Here is a 14,720-nt window from a genome sequence, read left to right as displayed (position 1 = left end):
ATTCTCAAATGCTAACCTATAGACTAGGGCTGGGGTGATTATATCATAATCATATGAGAAATTTATTTTTAAAATAGATACAAATGTCTACTTCTGACCATGATAAGGTCACAAGAATAGGATTTGCTGTCTCACTTGAAAAAGCCAAAAGCACTAGACAACATATAGGAAAGAATGGTCTTCAAGATACTAGACATCAGAAAACAAAACCAGTAAACCCTTAGAGACAGGGAATCAGTTATTAATAGATGAGTTATCTGATTGCCCAGGTACTACCTTGAGGGAGATTACAGAATACAGCGCATGAAGCAGGAACCCAGGCAGATCTTAGCAAACTTTAAGTTGATGAGATGAAGTTTAGAGTCCAGATAGATCTGGACTGCTAGAGTTTACAGGACAGGGTACCAGAGAGCAGAAAGCTGCATACAGAAAACTCCAGAAAGGAGCATGCAAGGAAATTACCCAAGCCAAGGAAAGAACCACCAAAAATGAAGTGGGAAGACTACCTGTTTCTTACACAGCACCAGAGAGGCTAAGTAACTTTCTGTACTGGAAAACTCTTTTGTTTCGACACATCATAAGTCTGGGCATTTTATGACAGGTAAGTTACATCTCAATCTTAAAATATATCAGGACAAAACCACACATTGCAGAGGGGCAGGGCTCCACCACCAGTTACTCACTTCCCTTGAAACAGAAGCTCAAGTATGGAGTAGTCTTCTGTGACTAAGCTTGTTTTCCCTCCTTTCTGACTTCTAGGAATAATCCTTGTTTGAACAGGATTTGAGGTAATGTAGGAAACTGCTCTCAATACAGAATTTTTAACTTGATGAAGAAATTGGAAAGAAATCACAGTAGAAAAATCAAGTGTGATCAGGATGAAGTTAGCATACAAAGGAAGTGCAGCAAGGCCCAGGTACCCCCAGAGAAGGGACTCAGACGACAACCAGAGGGGGGCCAGGCAATCATGGGTATGTCACTAAGGTCAAAGGTGAGGCAGACCTTGGTCCCCTGCCCTCGTGGCCACCTTACCCAGACCATCCCAATAGCATGAACTGTCCTGCAAGGTCACCTTACCTAGGGAAGATGGGGGGTGGTTTCTCAATGCTGGTGTTTGGTGAGCCCAAGAGTGCTCAGCCTTCACTGTCCTCCCTAACAGGCATGTGGGGCATGGGGATGCTGACCCCTGAACTCCTAACTGGGGTTGGAATTCAGGTCCCTTGGGAACACTGGGCACCTAGGGATGTGGGAGCAGGACTGGCCACAGCCAGGTTTCCCTTAGAAACAGACTGGTTGAATTAATGAACTGAACAAATGAACCAATGTGTTTTGCCCCAGAGAAAAATGAGCTTTGTCCTGGGTGGAGTGATTGCCTTTGAAAAGCCATCAAGGCCACCTGCCAGCAGCCGAGAGCTGAGCTGCTGTGTTCCTGGCTGACTCTGGCCCTTCCAGTCCTCCTCTGGGTCTGCCCCAGTCCTGCAATCTCATGGCCAGGGTGATAATGATGGCGGCAACACCATGGTCCTCGCTGCCCTTCCTGGGGCAGGAGGGCCCCAAGGACTGATAAGCCAAATCCAGGGCCGTCCTCCGCTGCTTTTCTGCCCTACGACTTTTCTCTAGGTCCTTTCCTGCAAGCAGTGTGGGGATGTGTACTGGAAAATGCCATAATTAATGGGGCAATGCTTAGAGTACACAAAAGGGTCCAGTGGTGGGAATAATTACCATCTTACCAAAAAGAATCAAACTGCTTTCAAGTAACATAACTGAGTTACAGAACAAATCTAAAAAGTATTTATGGCCTGGATCGGTGGTTCAGGCCTGTAATCTCAGCACTTTGGAAGGCCAAGGCGGGTAGATCACTTGAGGTCAGGAGTTCAAAAGCAGCCTGGCCAACATGGTGAAGCCCCTTCTCTACTAAAAATACAAAAATTAGCCGGGTATGGTGGTGTGCACCTATAATCCCAGCTACTTGGGAGGCTGAGACACAAGAACCCCCTGGGCCGAGTGCAGTGGCTCATGCCTATAATCCCAGCACTTTGGGACGCCAAGGCATGTGGATCATTAAGGTCGGAAGTTTGAGACCAGCCTGGCCAACATGGCAAAACCCCATCTCCACTAAAAACACAAAAATTAGCCAGGCATGGTGGTGCATGCCTATAATCCCAGTTACTTGGGAGACTGAGGCAGGAGAATCGCTTGAGCCTGAGAGGCGGAGGTTGCAGTGAGCCAAGATCCACTACTGCACTCCAGCCTGGGCGACAAGAGTTAGACTCTGTCTAAAAAAAGAAAAAAAAGAGTCACTTGAACCTGGGAGACGGAGGTTACGGTGAGCCAAGATCATGCCACCACACTCCAGCCTGGGTGACAGAGGGAGACTCTGTCTCAAAAAAAATAAGTAAATAAAAATAAAAAATAAAAAGCATTGGCGGGGCAAAGTGGCTCATGCCTGTAATCCCAGCACTTTGGGAGGCCAAGGCGGGAGGATCACTTGAGGTCAGGAGTTCAAGACCAGCCTGACCAACATAGCAAAACCCTGTCTCTACTAAAAATACAAAAATTAACCAGGCGTGGTGGCACACGTCTGTAGTCCCAGCTACTTGGGAGGCTGAGGCAGGAGCATCGCTTGAACCCAGGAGGCAGAGGCTACAGTGAGCCAAGATCACATCACTGCACTCCAATCTGGGTGACAGAGCAAGACTCCATCTCTAAATAAATAAATAAATAAATAAATAAAAATTTTAAAAATTAAAAAAGTATTTACAGGAACACAAAAATATGCACCATCCAACTAGATAAAATGTGTAGCATCCAATCAAAAATTATCAGGCATATGGTCGGCTGCAGTGGCTCACACCTGTAATCCCAGCACTTTGGGAGGCCAAGGCAGGCAGATCTCCTGAGGTCAGGAGTTCAAGACGACCTGGCCAAAGTGGTGAAACCCTGTCTCTACTAAAAATACAAAAATTAGCTGGGCTTGGTGGCAGGCACCTGTAATCCCAGCTACTCAGGAGGCCGAGACAGGAGAATTGCTTGAACCCAGGAGGCAGAGGTTGCAGTGAACCAAGATCGCACCATTGCACTCCAGCCTAGGTGATAGAGCAAGACTCAGTCTCAAAAAAAAAAAAAAGAAAGAAAGAGAGAAAGAAAGAAAGAAAGAGAAAGAAAACAAAAGAAAGAAAAATTTAAAAATAAATAAATAAATAAATGGGCCAGTGTCTCACGCTTATAATCCCAGCACTTTGGGAGGCCGAGGCCAGTGGATCACCTGAGGTCAGGAGTCTGAGACCAGCCTGGCCAGCATGGTGAAACCCCGTCTCTACTAAAAATACAAAAATTAGCCGGGCATGGTGGCACATGCCTGTAGTCCCAGCTACTCAAGAGGCTGAGGCAGGAGAATTGCTTGAACCCAGTGGAGGTTGCAGTGAGCTGAGATTGCACCACTGCACTCCAGCCTGGGTGACAGAGCGAGACTCCATCTCAAAAAAAATAGAATAAATAAATAAATAAATAAATAAATAAATAAATAAAACAAAAACTGATAGAACCACAGGAGAAACAGACAAATGCATTATTATAATCAGAGATTTCAATAATCCTTTCTTAATAATTTATAGAAAAAGTAGACAGAAAATCAGAAGACAAACAACACAATCAACCAAATGGACCTAATTGACATGTATACAATATTCTACCCAACAACAACTGATCTCACACATTATTTTCAAATGTACAAAGAACACTTACCAACATAGGCCATATTCTGGACCATAAAACAAATCTTAATACATTTAGAAGGATTCAAGTCATACAAAGTTTGTTCTCTAACCACAGTTTTCTTTTCTTCTTTTTTCTTTTTCTTTTTTTTTTTTTTTTTTTTTTTTTGAGACAGAGTCTCACTCTGTCGCCCAGGCTGGAACGCAGTGGCGTGATCACAGCTCACTGCAGCCTCGACTTCCTAGGCTCAGGTGATTTTTCTACCTCAGCCTCCCGAATAGCTGGGACTACAGGTGTGCACCACCAAGCTAATTTTTGTTTTTGTTTTGTTTTACTTTATTTCATTTTATTTTTTTATTTTTTTATTATTATTATTATTTTTTGAGATGGAGTCTCGCTTTGTCGCCCAGGCTGGAGTACAGTGGCGCAATCTCAGGTCACTGTAACCTCTGCTTCCCAGGTTTAAGCGATTCTCCTGCCTTAGCCTCCTGAGTAGCTTGGATTACAGGTGCACACCACCACGCCCAGCTAATTTTTTTGTATTTTTAATAGAGACGGGGTTTCACCATGTTGGTCGGGCTGGTCTCGAACTCCTGACCTGATGATCCGCCCACCTCGGCCTCCCCAAGTGCTGGGATTACAGGCATAAGCCACCACACCCAGCCTTTGTTATTTTTTTTTAAAGATGAGGTTTAACCATGTTGCCCAGGCTGGTCTCAAACTCCTGGGCTCAATGATCTGCCCACCTCAACCTCCCAAAGTGCTGGGATTACAGGCGTGAGCCACCACGCCCAGCCCCTAACCACAGTTAAACTAGATATTAACAACAGAACATCTTTGGAAAAACACACAAATATTTAAAAACTAAATAACACATTTTAAATAACCCATGTGTCAAAGAAAACATCAAAAGGGAAAGTACAGACAACATAATAATCTATGTAGAAAATCTAATGGAATCTACAAAAAGCTTCTAGAAGTAATAAGTGAGTTTAGCAAGGTTGGAAAACACAAGATCTATATACAAAATATACCAAAAAGTATATATTTTCATGCCGTAACAATGAAGAATGAGAAATATAATTTTTTTTTTTTGAGACAGAGTTTTGCTCTTGTTGCCCAGGCTGGAGTGCAATGGCGCGATCTTGGCTCACTGCAACCTCCACCTCCTGGGTTCAAGCCTTTCTTCTACCTCAGCCTCCCAAGTAGCTGGGATTACAGGCGCCCACCACCACACCCAGCTAATTTTTGTATTTTTAGTAGAGACGGGGTTTCACTATGTTGCCCAGGCTGGTCTCGAGCTCCTGACCTCAGGCGATCCACCTGCCTCAGCCTCCCAAAGTGCTGGGATTACAGGCATGAGCTACCACCCCCGGCCAAGAAATAGAAATTTTAAAAACATTACCCTTTCTAATACATCAAAAATATGAAATACATAGAGATAAATCTGACTAAAAACTCTGCAAGACATAAACACTGAAAACTAAAAAACATGCTGAGAGGAATTTTGAAAGACCTAAATACACAGAAAGGTATACCTTGTTCAACATGGGTTGGAAGACTCAATATTGTTAAAATGTCCGTTTTCCCCAAGTTGATCTATAGATTCAATGCAATCCAAATCCCAGCAGATTTTTTTTTAGAAACGCACAAACCAAGTTATATGGAAATGCAAAGGATTTAGAATAGCCAAAAAATTTGTGAAAAAGAGTAAAGATGGAGTGCTAGCCCTTCCTGATTTCATGACTAAAAGTCATGAAAACTACAGTAACCAAGATATGTGGTATTGGTGTAAAGATATACAAATACATAAGTGGAACAGAATAGAACCTCCAGAAATTAACACACTCATATATACAAACAACAACTTCAACAAAGATACAAAAGCAATTTGTATTTTCAACAGATACTAAAGCAATTCAATGGAGAAACGACTGTCTTTTCAACAAATGATGTTAGAACAGACATCCACATGCAAAAAAATGACACTTCAGTCCTTCCCCTTGCAAAAAAACCAGATGATACACCTAAATGGAAAGCCTAAAATAATAAAACTTCTAGGAGAAAACATGGTGATTCTAGGAGAAATCTTGGTGATTTTGTGTTAGGTAAAAATTATTTTATACAGGCTGGGCGCAGTGGCTCACGCCTGTAATCCCAGCGCTTTGGGAGGCCGAGGCAGGTGGATCACAAGGTCAGGAGTTTGAGACCAGTCTGGCCAACGTAGTGAAACCCCGTCTCTACTAAAAATACAAAAAAAAAAATTAGCCAGGTGTGGTGGTGTGCGCCTGTAATCTCAGCTACTCAGGAGGCTGAGGCAGGAGAGTTGCGTGAACCCGGAGGCGGAATTTGCAGTGAGCCGAGATTGCGCCACTGCACTCCAGTCTGGGTGACAGAATGAGACTCCATCTCAAAAAAAAAAGAAAAAAAAATTATTTGATATGACACTAAAAGCCACAATTCCTAAAGTTTGAAAATGTATAAAAGGCCAGGCATCATGGCACACACCTGTAATCCTAGCATTTTGGGAGGCCAGTGCAGACGGATCACTTGAGCTCAGGAGTTTGAGACTAGTCTAGGTAATATGGCAAAACACTGTCTCTACAGAAATAAAAAAATACATATATATATTTATATATATATAATATGTGTACTATATATATAGTAAAACATTTTTAAAAATAAAAATTATAGATTTAATATTTATAACTTCTCCTCTCCAAAAGATATTATTAAGAGAATAAGGCCAGGCACGGTGGCTCACGCCTGTAATCTCAGCACTTTGGGAGGCCAAGGTAGGTGGATCACCTGAGATCAGGAGTTCGAGACCAGCCTGGCATTACAAGCATGAGCCACCATGCCTGGCCTAATTTTCTTTTGGTAGAGACGGAGTTTCATTATATTGCCCAGGCTGGTCTCAAACTACTGAACTCAGGCAATCCTCCGGCCTTGGCCTCCCATAGTGCTGGGATTATAGGCATGAGCCACTGTGCCCAGCCTTATTTTTCTTTTTGCCATCCACAGGACTCTGCTCGATAGATTTCTTGTTCATTTTTTAGAATAAATGGATTGGTAAAGAGCACCTACAAAAAACTTACAGTTGGCTGGGCATGGTGGCTCATGCCTGTAATCCCAGCACTTTGGGAGGCTGAGGCAAATGAATTACTTGAGGCCAGGAGTTTGAAATCAGCCTGGCCAACATGTTGAAACCCTGTTTCTACAGAAAAAAAAAAAAAATTAGCTGGGTGTGGTACTGCATGCCTGTAATCCCAACTACTTTGAGGCTGAGACACAAGAATTGCTTGAACCTGGGAGGTGGAGGTTGCAGTGAGCCAAGATCATGCTACTTCACTCCAGCCTGGGTGACAGAGACTCTGTCTCAAGAAAAAAAAAAAAAAGGCCAGGCGCAGTGGCTCAGGCCAGGCATGGTTGCTCACACCTCTAATCCCAGCACTTTGGGAGGCCAAGGCAGGCAGATCATGAGGTCAGGAGTTTGAGACAAGCCTGGCCAACATAATGAAACCCCATCTCTACTAAAAATACAAAAAATTAGCCGGGCATGGTGGTGAGCACCTGTAATCCCAGCTACTTGGGAGGCTGAGGCAGGAGAATCGCTTGAACCTGGGAGGCAGAGGTTGCAGTGAGCCAAGATCGTGCCATTGCACTCCATCTTGGGCAACAGTGCAAGACTCCAACTCAAAAAAAAAAAAAAAAAAACTTACAGCTAACATTACATTTTGTGGCGAAATACTAATTGCTTTCTGCCTAAGATTGGAAACAAGGCAAGAACATCTTTTCTCTTAACTCTTAATCAACATAGTGCTTGAAGTGCTAGCCAACACAATAAGGCAAGAAAAAGAAACAAAAGGCATATAGATTGGAAAGGAAGAAATAAAATATCCTTATTTATAGATGACATGATGATTTGCAGATGACATGAAAAATCCCAAGGAATCTAAAACAAAACAAAAACCCTACTACTAAGTGAGTTCAGCAAGGTTGCAAGGTATAAGAATAACATGCACAGGCCAGGCGCAGTGGCTCATGCCTGTAATCCCAGCACTTCGGGAGGCCAAGGCGGGCAGATCATGAGGTCAGGAGATTGAGACCATCCTGGCTAACACGGTGAAACCCTGTCCCTACTAAAAATACAAAAAATTAGCTGGATGTGGTGGTGGGCACCTGTAGTCCCAGCTACTCGGGAGGCTGAGGCAGGAGAATGGCGTGAACCTGGGAGGTGGAGCTTGCAGTGAGCGGAGATTGCACCACTGCACTCCAGCCTGGGCGACAGAGCGACACTCCATCTCAAAAAAAAAAAGAATAACATGCACAAATCAATTGTGTTTCTATATACTAGCAATGAAATTATGGACACTGAAATTTAAAATACAACACCATTTAGGAGATATAAATAAAAGACACTGTTCATACATTGAAACACTCAATATAGAAAATATATCAGTTCTCCCCAAATTGATGTACAGATTTAAGGCAACTCCTATCAAAATTCCAGCAAGAATTTCTATAGCTATAAACAGAATTAGTCTAATGCTTATATGGAAAGGCAAAGGAATTAAAACAGCTACAATTTTCAAAATGAAGAATAAAATGGGAGGAACCATTCTGATTTCAAAACTTATTATATAGCTACAGTAATCAAGCCTATGTAGTTTTGGTGGAGGGACAGACATAGAGATTGATAGAATAAAAAGAACCCAGAATAGCCCCCACAAAACTATAGGCAACTGATTTTTTATAATGGTGTAAAAGCAATTCAACAAAGGAGGAAAAATTCCTTTCAACGAATTATTCTAGCATAACTGGATATCTTCAGGCCAAACAAACAAAACAAACCTCAAACTCAAAATGGGTTGCATATTTAAAAGTAAAGGCCAGGTGCAGTGGCTCATGCCTGTAATCCCAGCACTTTGGGAGGCCGAGGCAGGCAGATCACCTAAGGTCAGGAGTTCGAGACCAGCCTGGCCAACATGGCGAAACCCCGTCTCTAATAAAAGTACAAAAATTAGCCAGGCATGGTGGTGGGCACCTGTAATCCCAGCTACTCAGGAGGCTGAGGCTGGAGAATTGCTTGAACCTGGGAGGTGGAGGTTGCAGTGAGCCGAGATCGCGCCATTGCACTTCAGCCTGGGCGACAAAAGCGGAACTCTGTCTCAAAATAAATAAATAAATAAAATTAAAGAAAAAAAGTAAAGCATAAGGCCTGGTGCAGTGGCTCATGCCTGTAATCCCAACACTTTAGGAGGCCAAGGCCGGAGGATCACTTGAGCACAGGAGTTCGAGGCTGCAGGCTGCAGTAAGCTATGATTGTGCCACTGCATTCCAGCCTAGGCAAACAAGTGAGACCCTGTCTCTAAAAGTGAACAAACAAATAAATAAATGTAAAGCATAAAGCTATAACTTTTAGAAGATAACATTGGAAAAAATCTTCAGGACCTAAGGTTCAGTGAAAGGTTTTTAAGACATAACCCCAAAAGTACCATTCATAAATGGAAAAATTGATGTTAGACTTCATCAAAATTTAAAATTCATGTTCTCTGAAAGACCTTGGTAAGAGGATAAAAAGACAAGCTACAGACTGGGTGAAAATATTTATAAACTACATATTCAGCTAAGGGCTAGCAGCTAGAATATATAAAGAACCCTCAAAATTCAACAGTTAAAAAAAGTTAGAAAATGGGCAAAAAACATAAAGAGACATTTCACTAAAGAAGATAGATGACAGATAAACACATAAAAAGATATTCAACAATGCGTCTCAGAATCTCTCCAAATTTGAGAAAAAAAAAAAAAAGATATTCAATATCATTAGCCATTAGGGAAATGCAAATTAAGATCAATATCAGCTGGGTGCAGTGACTCATGCCCGTAATCCCAGCACTTTGGGAGGCCGAGGCAGGTGGATCATCTGAGGTTAGGAGTTTGAGACCAGCCTGACCAACATGGAGAAACCCTGTCTCTACTAAAAATACAAAATTAGCCGGGTGTGGTGGTGCACACCTGTAATCCCAGCTACTCGGGAGGCTGAGGCAGGAGAATCACTTGAACCCGGGAGGTGGAGGTTGCTGTGAGCTGAGACTGCACCATTGCACTCCAACCTGGGCAACAAGAGTGAAACTCCGTCTCCAAAAAAAAAAAAAAACCATGATCATATATCACTACCCACTTAGGAGTGAAATGGGAAAAGTTCCCTTGTCCCCCTCGCAGGGCGTGCGATGGGGGTGTTGTTCGCTTCTTCAGTGCCCTGCTGCTCAAACCTCTGGGGGAGTATTCAGACCGGCAGGCTGTGGGGTTCTGACCCCAAGGCAGTGATCTAGGGGTGAATTTACAGCTGAAGCCCCAGTGGGCATGTGTTACAGGGTACTCTTTTAGTTTAGTAGTCTGTAGGTGGCTTCTGTTAGTCAGCTCAATTATACTTGTGCCTTATCTCCAGGTCAGAGAGCTTTCTGTAATCCCAGGATTCTTGCCTGGTGTACAGGAAGAATTGGATGGATAACACGTGGGCTTGGAGAATGAGTGCAAGGTTTTATTGAGTGGAAGCAGCTCTCAGCAGATGAGGTAGCCAGAAGGCGGATGGTTTTCCCCTGGAGTCAGGCCACTCGGCAGCCCGGGATCTCCTCTGACTGCCCCAGCCAAACTCCGCGTCCTCCGGCTGGTCAGTGGCCTGCTGGCGTGCTGGCGTCTGTCCTGTCATCTTCTGTCGATGTGTTCCTCTTGACATCCTGCTGCTTGTGTGTCCGCAGGCTAGTGTCTCGGGGTTTTTATAGGCACAGGATGGGGGCGTGGCAAGTCAGGGTGGTATTGGAAAATGCAACATTTGGGCAGGAAAACAAAAATGTCCGTCCTCACCTAGTTCCGTGGGCACAGGCCTGGGGGTGGAGCCCTAGCCAGGCACTATGCCCTCCTCTATCCAGCACTCCCCTTCCACCCTTTCATATCACGAGCACAGGTAAAATAAAAAATCATGACAACACCAAATGCTGAATCTGAATCATTTATGCATTGCTACGGTGAATGTAAAATGGGAGAGGCATTCTAGAAAACATTCTTTAAATGTTTAATATTTAAAGAATTTTCTTTAAAAATTCACCTGTAATCCCAGCACTTTGGGAGGCCAAGGTGGGTGGATCACAAGGTCAGGAGTTCGAGACCAGCCTGGCCAACATGGTGAAACCCCATCTCTACTAAAAATACAAAAATTAGCTGGGTGTGGTGGCAGACACCTGTAATCCCAGCTACTCAGGAGGCTGAGGCGGGAGAATCATTTGAACCTGGGAAACGGAGGTTGCAGTGAGCCAAGATCGCACCATTGCACTCCAGCCTGGACAACAGGGCAAGACTCCATCTCAAAATAAATAAATTAATGAATTAAATTAAATTAAATTTAAAAATAAAATATGCCACTATCATATGTTCCAACAACTGTGCCTTTGGACATTTATCCTAGAAAACTGAAAACTCTGTTCACAAAACCCCATACTTATGTTCATAAAAACATATACACAAGTGTTTGGAGTGGTGTTATTCCTAATAGCCAAAAACTGAAACAACTCAGATAACCTTCAATGAGTGAATGGTTAAACAAGCAGTGCTATATCCATTTTATGGAATGAATACTGGGCAATAAAAAGGAATAAACTGTTGACACATGCAACAACCTAGATGAATCCCCGGAGAATTATGCTGAGTGAAGAAAATCAATCCCACAAGGGTATATACTGGATTATTCCATTTATATAATATTCTTCAAATGACAAAATTATAGAAATGGAGAACAGATTAGTGGTTGCCAGAGGTAAAGGAGGGTGGGACAGAAGATGGTATAGCTATAAAAAGGCATCATAAGGGATCCATATGGTTTGAAAATGTTTTGTACCCTGACTATATCAACGTGGATATCCTAGTTGTGATACAGTACTAATGTTTTGCAAGATGTCACCATTGGGGATCGCTGGTTTAAAGGGTACATAAGACCTCTAGGCATTATTTCTAACAACTGCATGTAAATCTACAATTATCGCAAAATTAAAAGTTTAATTTTTTAAAAAAATGTTTCCAATAAATAAACAAATGGATGGATGGGAGTTCTAATATTTTCTTCCCATGCCATAATGGATCATCTTAGGCACACCCAGATTTAGGGATCACTGACGTATGCTACTTTTACCTACCCAGTCTTAGAGCCCCTTTGGTTATTCTCTACATTCTCTTAAAGTTGTCTTTCTTAAATGCAAATCTGATCATGTTACTTCTCAAAATCATTAGTCTGACATATAAGGGCCTCCATGATCTGGCCTTAGACCTTTACTCAAATACGTACCTGTACACCAAACTACTTGCAGTTTTCTTTATTCCTTTTCTTTCTTTTTTTTTTTTTTTTTTTGAGACAGAGTCTCGCTCTGTTGCCCAGGCTGGAGTGTGGAGTGCAGTGGCACAATCTTGGCTCACTGCAATCTCCACCCCCTAGGTTCAAGCGATTCTGGTGCCTCAGCCCCCTGAGTAGCTGGGATTATAGGGGTGAGCCACCACCCCCAGCTAATTTTTGTATTTTTGGTAGAGACAGGGTTTCACCATATTGGCCAGGCTGGTCTCGAACTCCTGGCCTCGTGCGATCTACCCACATCAGCCTCCCAAAGTGCTGGGATTACAGGCAGGAGCGCCAGGCATACTTGCAATTTCAATTATGCAAAACCCTGTCTTGAGTGTGAGATACCTGAGGACAGGCACAATGACTTGTCTTTGCTTGCTGATAGTATCTCTAATTCAATGATCTCTAAGGCTTAGTGTGTTCCCGAGCACATATTAGGAGTGCAGTAAACCTTGACTTAAAGAAGCCTACTATAAGTGTGTATTTCATTTGCTTTTAATCCTAAGAGCCCAGAGGTATTGATTCTGTGTTACCTCAGAACACTGACCTGCAATCACTCCTGCCAGATACACCAGCCCCACACGGAGGCCTTTGTGGACCATTTCCAAGGGAATACCCAAAACAAGCTGCATACAAAGATTCCCCAAGATGTGCTGAACTCTGCAAAGACAAACAATAGTTGTCAAATATTATGACTAAACCAAGCAGTTATTTCCCTGGGAGATGAACAGACTTTCATGTGTTTTCTCTAGTTAAGGATTTGCTTAACTAGAATTCCATTTTCTCATTTTTCTTAGCAGACAACTCTTTTTTTCTTTTTCTTTTTTCTGTGTGTGTGTGTGTGTGCGTGTGTGACTTGCTGTGTCTCCCAGCCAGGAGTGCAGTGGTGCAATCTCTGCTCACCAGAACCTCTGCCTCAAGGGTTCAAGTAATTCTCATGCCTCAGCCTCCCAAGTAGCTGGGACTACAGGCATGTGCCACCACTCCTGGCTAATTTTTTTTTCTTTTTTTATGGACGAAGTCTCCCTCTGTCGCCCAGGCTGGAGTGCAATGGCATGATCTTGGCTCACTGCAATCTCTGCCTCCTGGGTTCAAGCGATTCTCTTGCTTCAGCCTCCCTAGTAGCTGAGATTACAGGTGCCTGCAACCACGCCCAGCTAATTTTTTTTTTTTTTTTTTTGTAGACGGAGTTTTGCTCTTGTTGCCCAGGCTGCAGTACAATGGCATGATCTCGGCTCACTGCAACCTCCACCTTCTGAGTTCAAGCGATTCTCCTGCCTCAGCCTGCTGAGTAACTGTGATTACAAGCATGCGCCACCATGCCCGGCTAATTTTGTATTTTTAGTAGAGACAGGGTTTCTCCATGTTGGTCAGGCTGGCCTCAAACTCCTGACCTCAGGTGATCTACCTGCCTCAGCCTCCCGAAGACTGGGATTACAGTAGTGAGCCACCATGCCCAGCCTAATTTTTGTATTTTTAGTAGAGATGGGGTTTCACCATGTTGGTCAGGCTGGTCTCGAACTCCTGACCTCATTGATCCACCCGCGTTGGCCTCCCAAAGTGCTGGGATTACACGCATGAGCCACCGCGCCTGGCCCTTTTTTTTTTTTCTTGAGACAGGGTTTCACTCCCTTCACCCAAGGTAGAGTGCAGTGTCTCGATTTCGACTCACTACATTTCCATCTCCTGGGCCTGAGGATTCCTTAATCGTCCCACCTCAGCCTCCCCAGCAGCTGGGACTACAGGCACACACCCTGTGCAGATCGAATTTTTTATTTTATTTTATTTTTTTGTAGAGATGGGGTTTTCACCGTGTCACCCAGGCTGGTCTCAAACTCCTGGGTTCAAGCAATCCATCCACCTCAGCCCCCCAAAGGGCTGGGATTACAGGTGTGAGCCACTGCTCCTGGCCACAGATTCTTTTTAAGTGTCTTACTATGTGTTAGGCACAGTGAAAATTATAGCCATTGTTTCATTTAATCACAACAATCTTATGAGGTAGGTACTATTCATATTACTCCATTTTACACCTGAGGAAACTGAAGGACAAGGAAGCTAAGTAACTACCATATACCATATATATATGTGTGTGTGTGTATTTACATATACACATATGTGTGTGTGTGTATTTACATATACACATATGTGTGTGTGTGTGTGTGTGTATTTTTTTTTTTTTTTTTTTTGAGACAGAGTCTCACTCTGTCACCCAGGCTGGAGGGCAGTGGCGCAATCTCGGCTCACTGCAACCTCCGCCTCCTGGGTTCAAACGATTCTCCTGCCTCAGCTTCCCAAGTAGCTGCGATTACAGGCACCTGCCACCACGCCCAGCTAATTTTTGTATTTTTACTAGAGACGGGGTTTCACCATGTTGGCCAGGCTGGTCTCAAACTCCTGACCTCAGGTGATCCACCCACCTCAGCTTCCCAAACTGCTGGGATTACAGGCATGAGCCACTGCACCCAGCCTACTGTATACTATAATACTGTACTGCCTTACATTGCTATTTAACTGACATGTTCCTTCTTATCATCTTAAAGTCCTTGTGTGCGGGAGCCATGTTTGCTCAGAACATACTTGTTAAATGGAAACTGAGCAGTTGGTGATTTTGCCCCTGATT

At 43.4% G+C, this 14,720-nt stretch overlaps 1 protein-coding gene across 1 annotated transcript in view; it reads right to left on the bottom strand.

Moving 5' to 3' along the window:
* RHBDL2 (rhomboid like 2) overlaps positions 1 to 14,720 on the bottom strand; it is a 43,438-nt gene that overhangs the window by 12,555 nt on the left and 16,163 nt on the right. The window contains exon 4 of the mRNA XM_001170361.6: positions 12,648 to 12,760. Within this exon, the coding sequence (XP_001170361.2) occupies positions 12,648 to 12,760 (113 nt within the window). The remainder of the gene's footprint in view (positions 1 to 12,647; positions 12,761 to 14,720) is intronic.

Source organism: Pan troglodytes, chromosome 1 (genome assembly GCF_028858775.2).
Source record: "Pan troglodytes isolate AG18354 chromosome 1, NHGRI_mPanTro3-v2.0_pri, whole genome shotgun sequence".
Classification (NCBI taxonomy): Eukaryota; Metazoa; Chordata; class Mammalia; order Primates; family Hominidae; genus Pan; species Pan troglodytes.
Note: the sequence above shows the minus strand (reverse complement) of the source record. Positions and strands in the feature narration are given on the sequence as shown.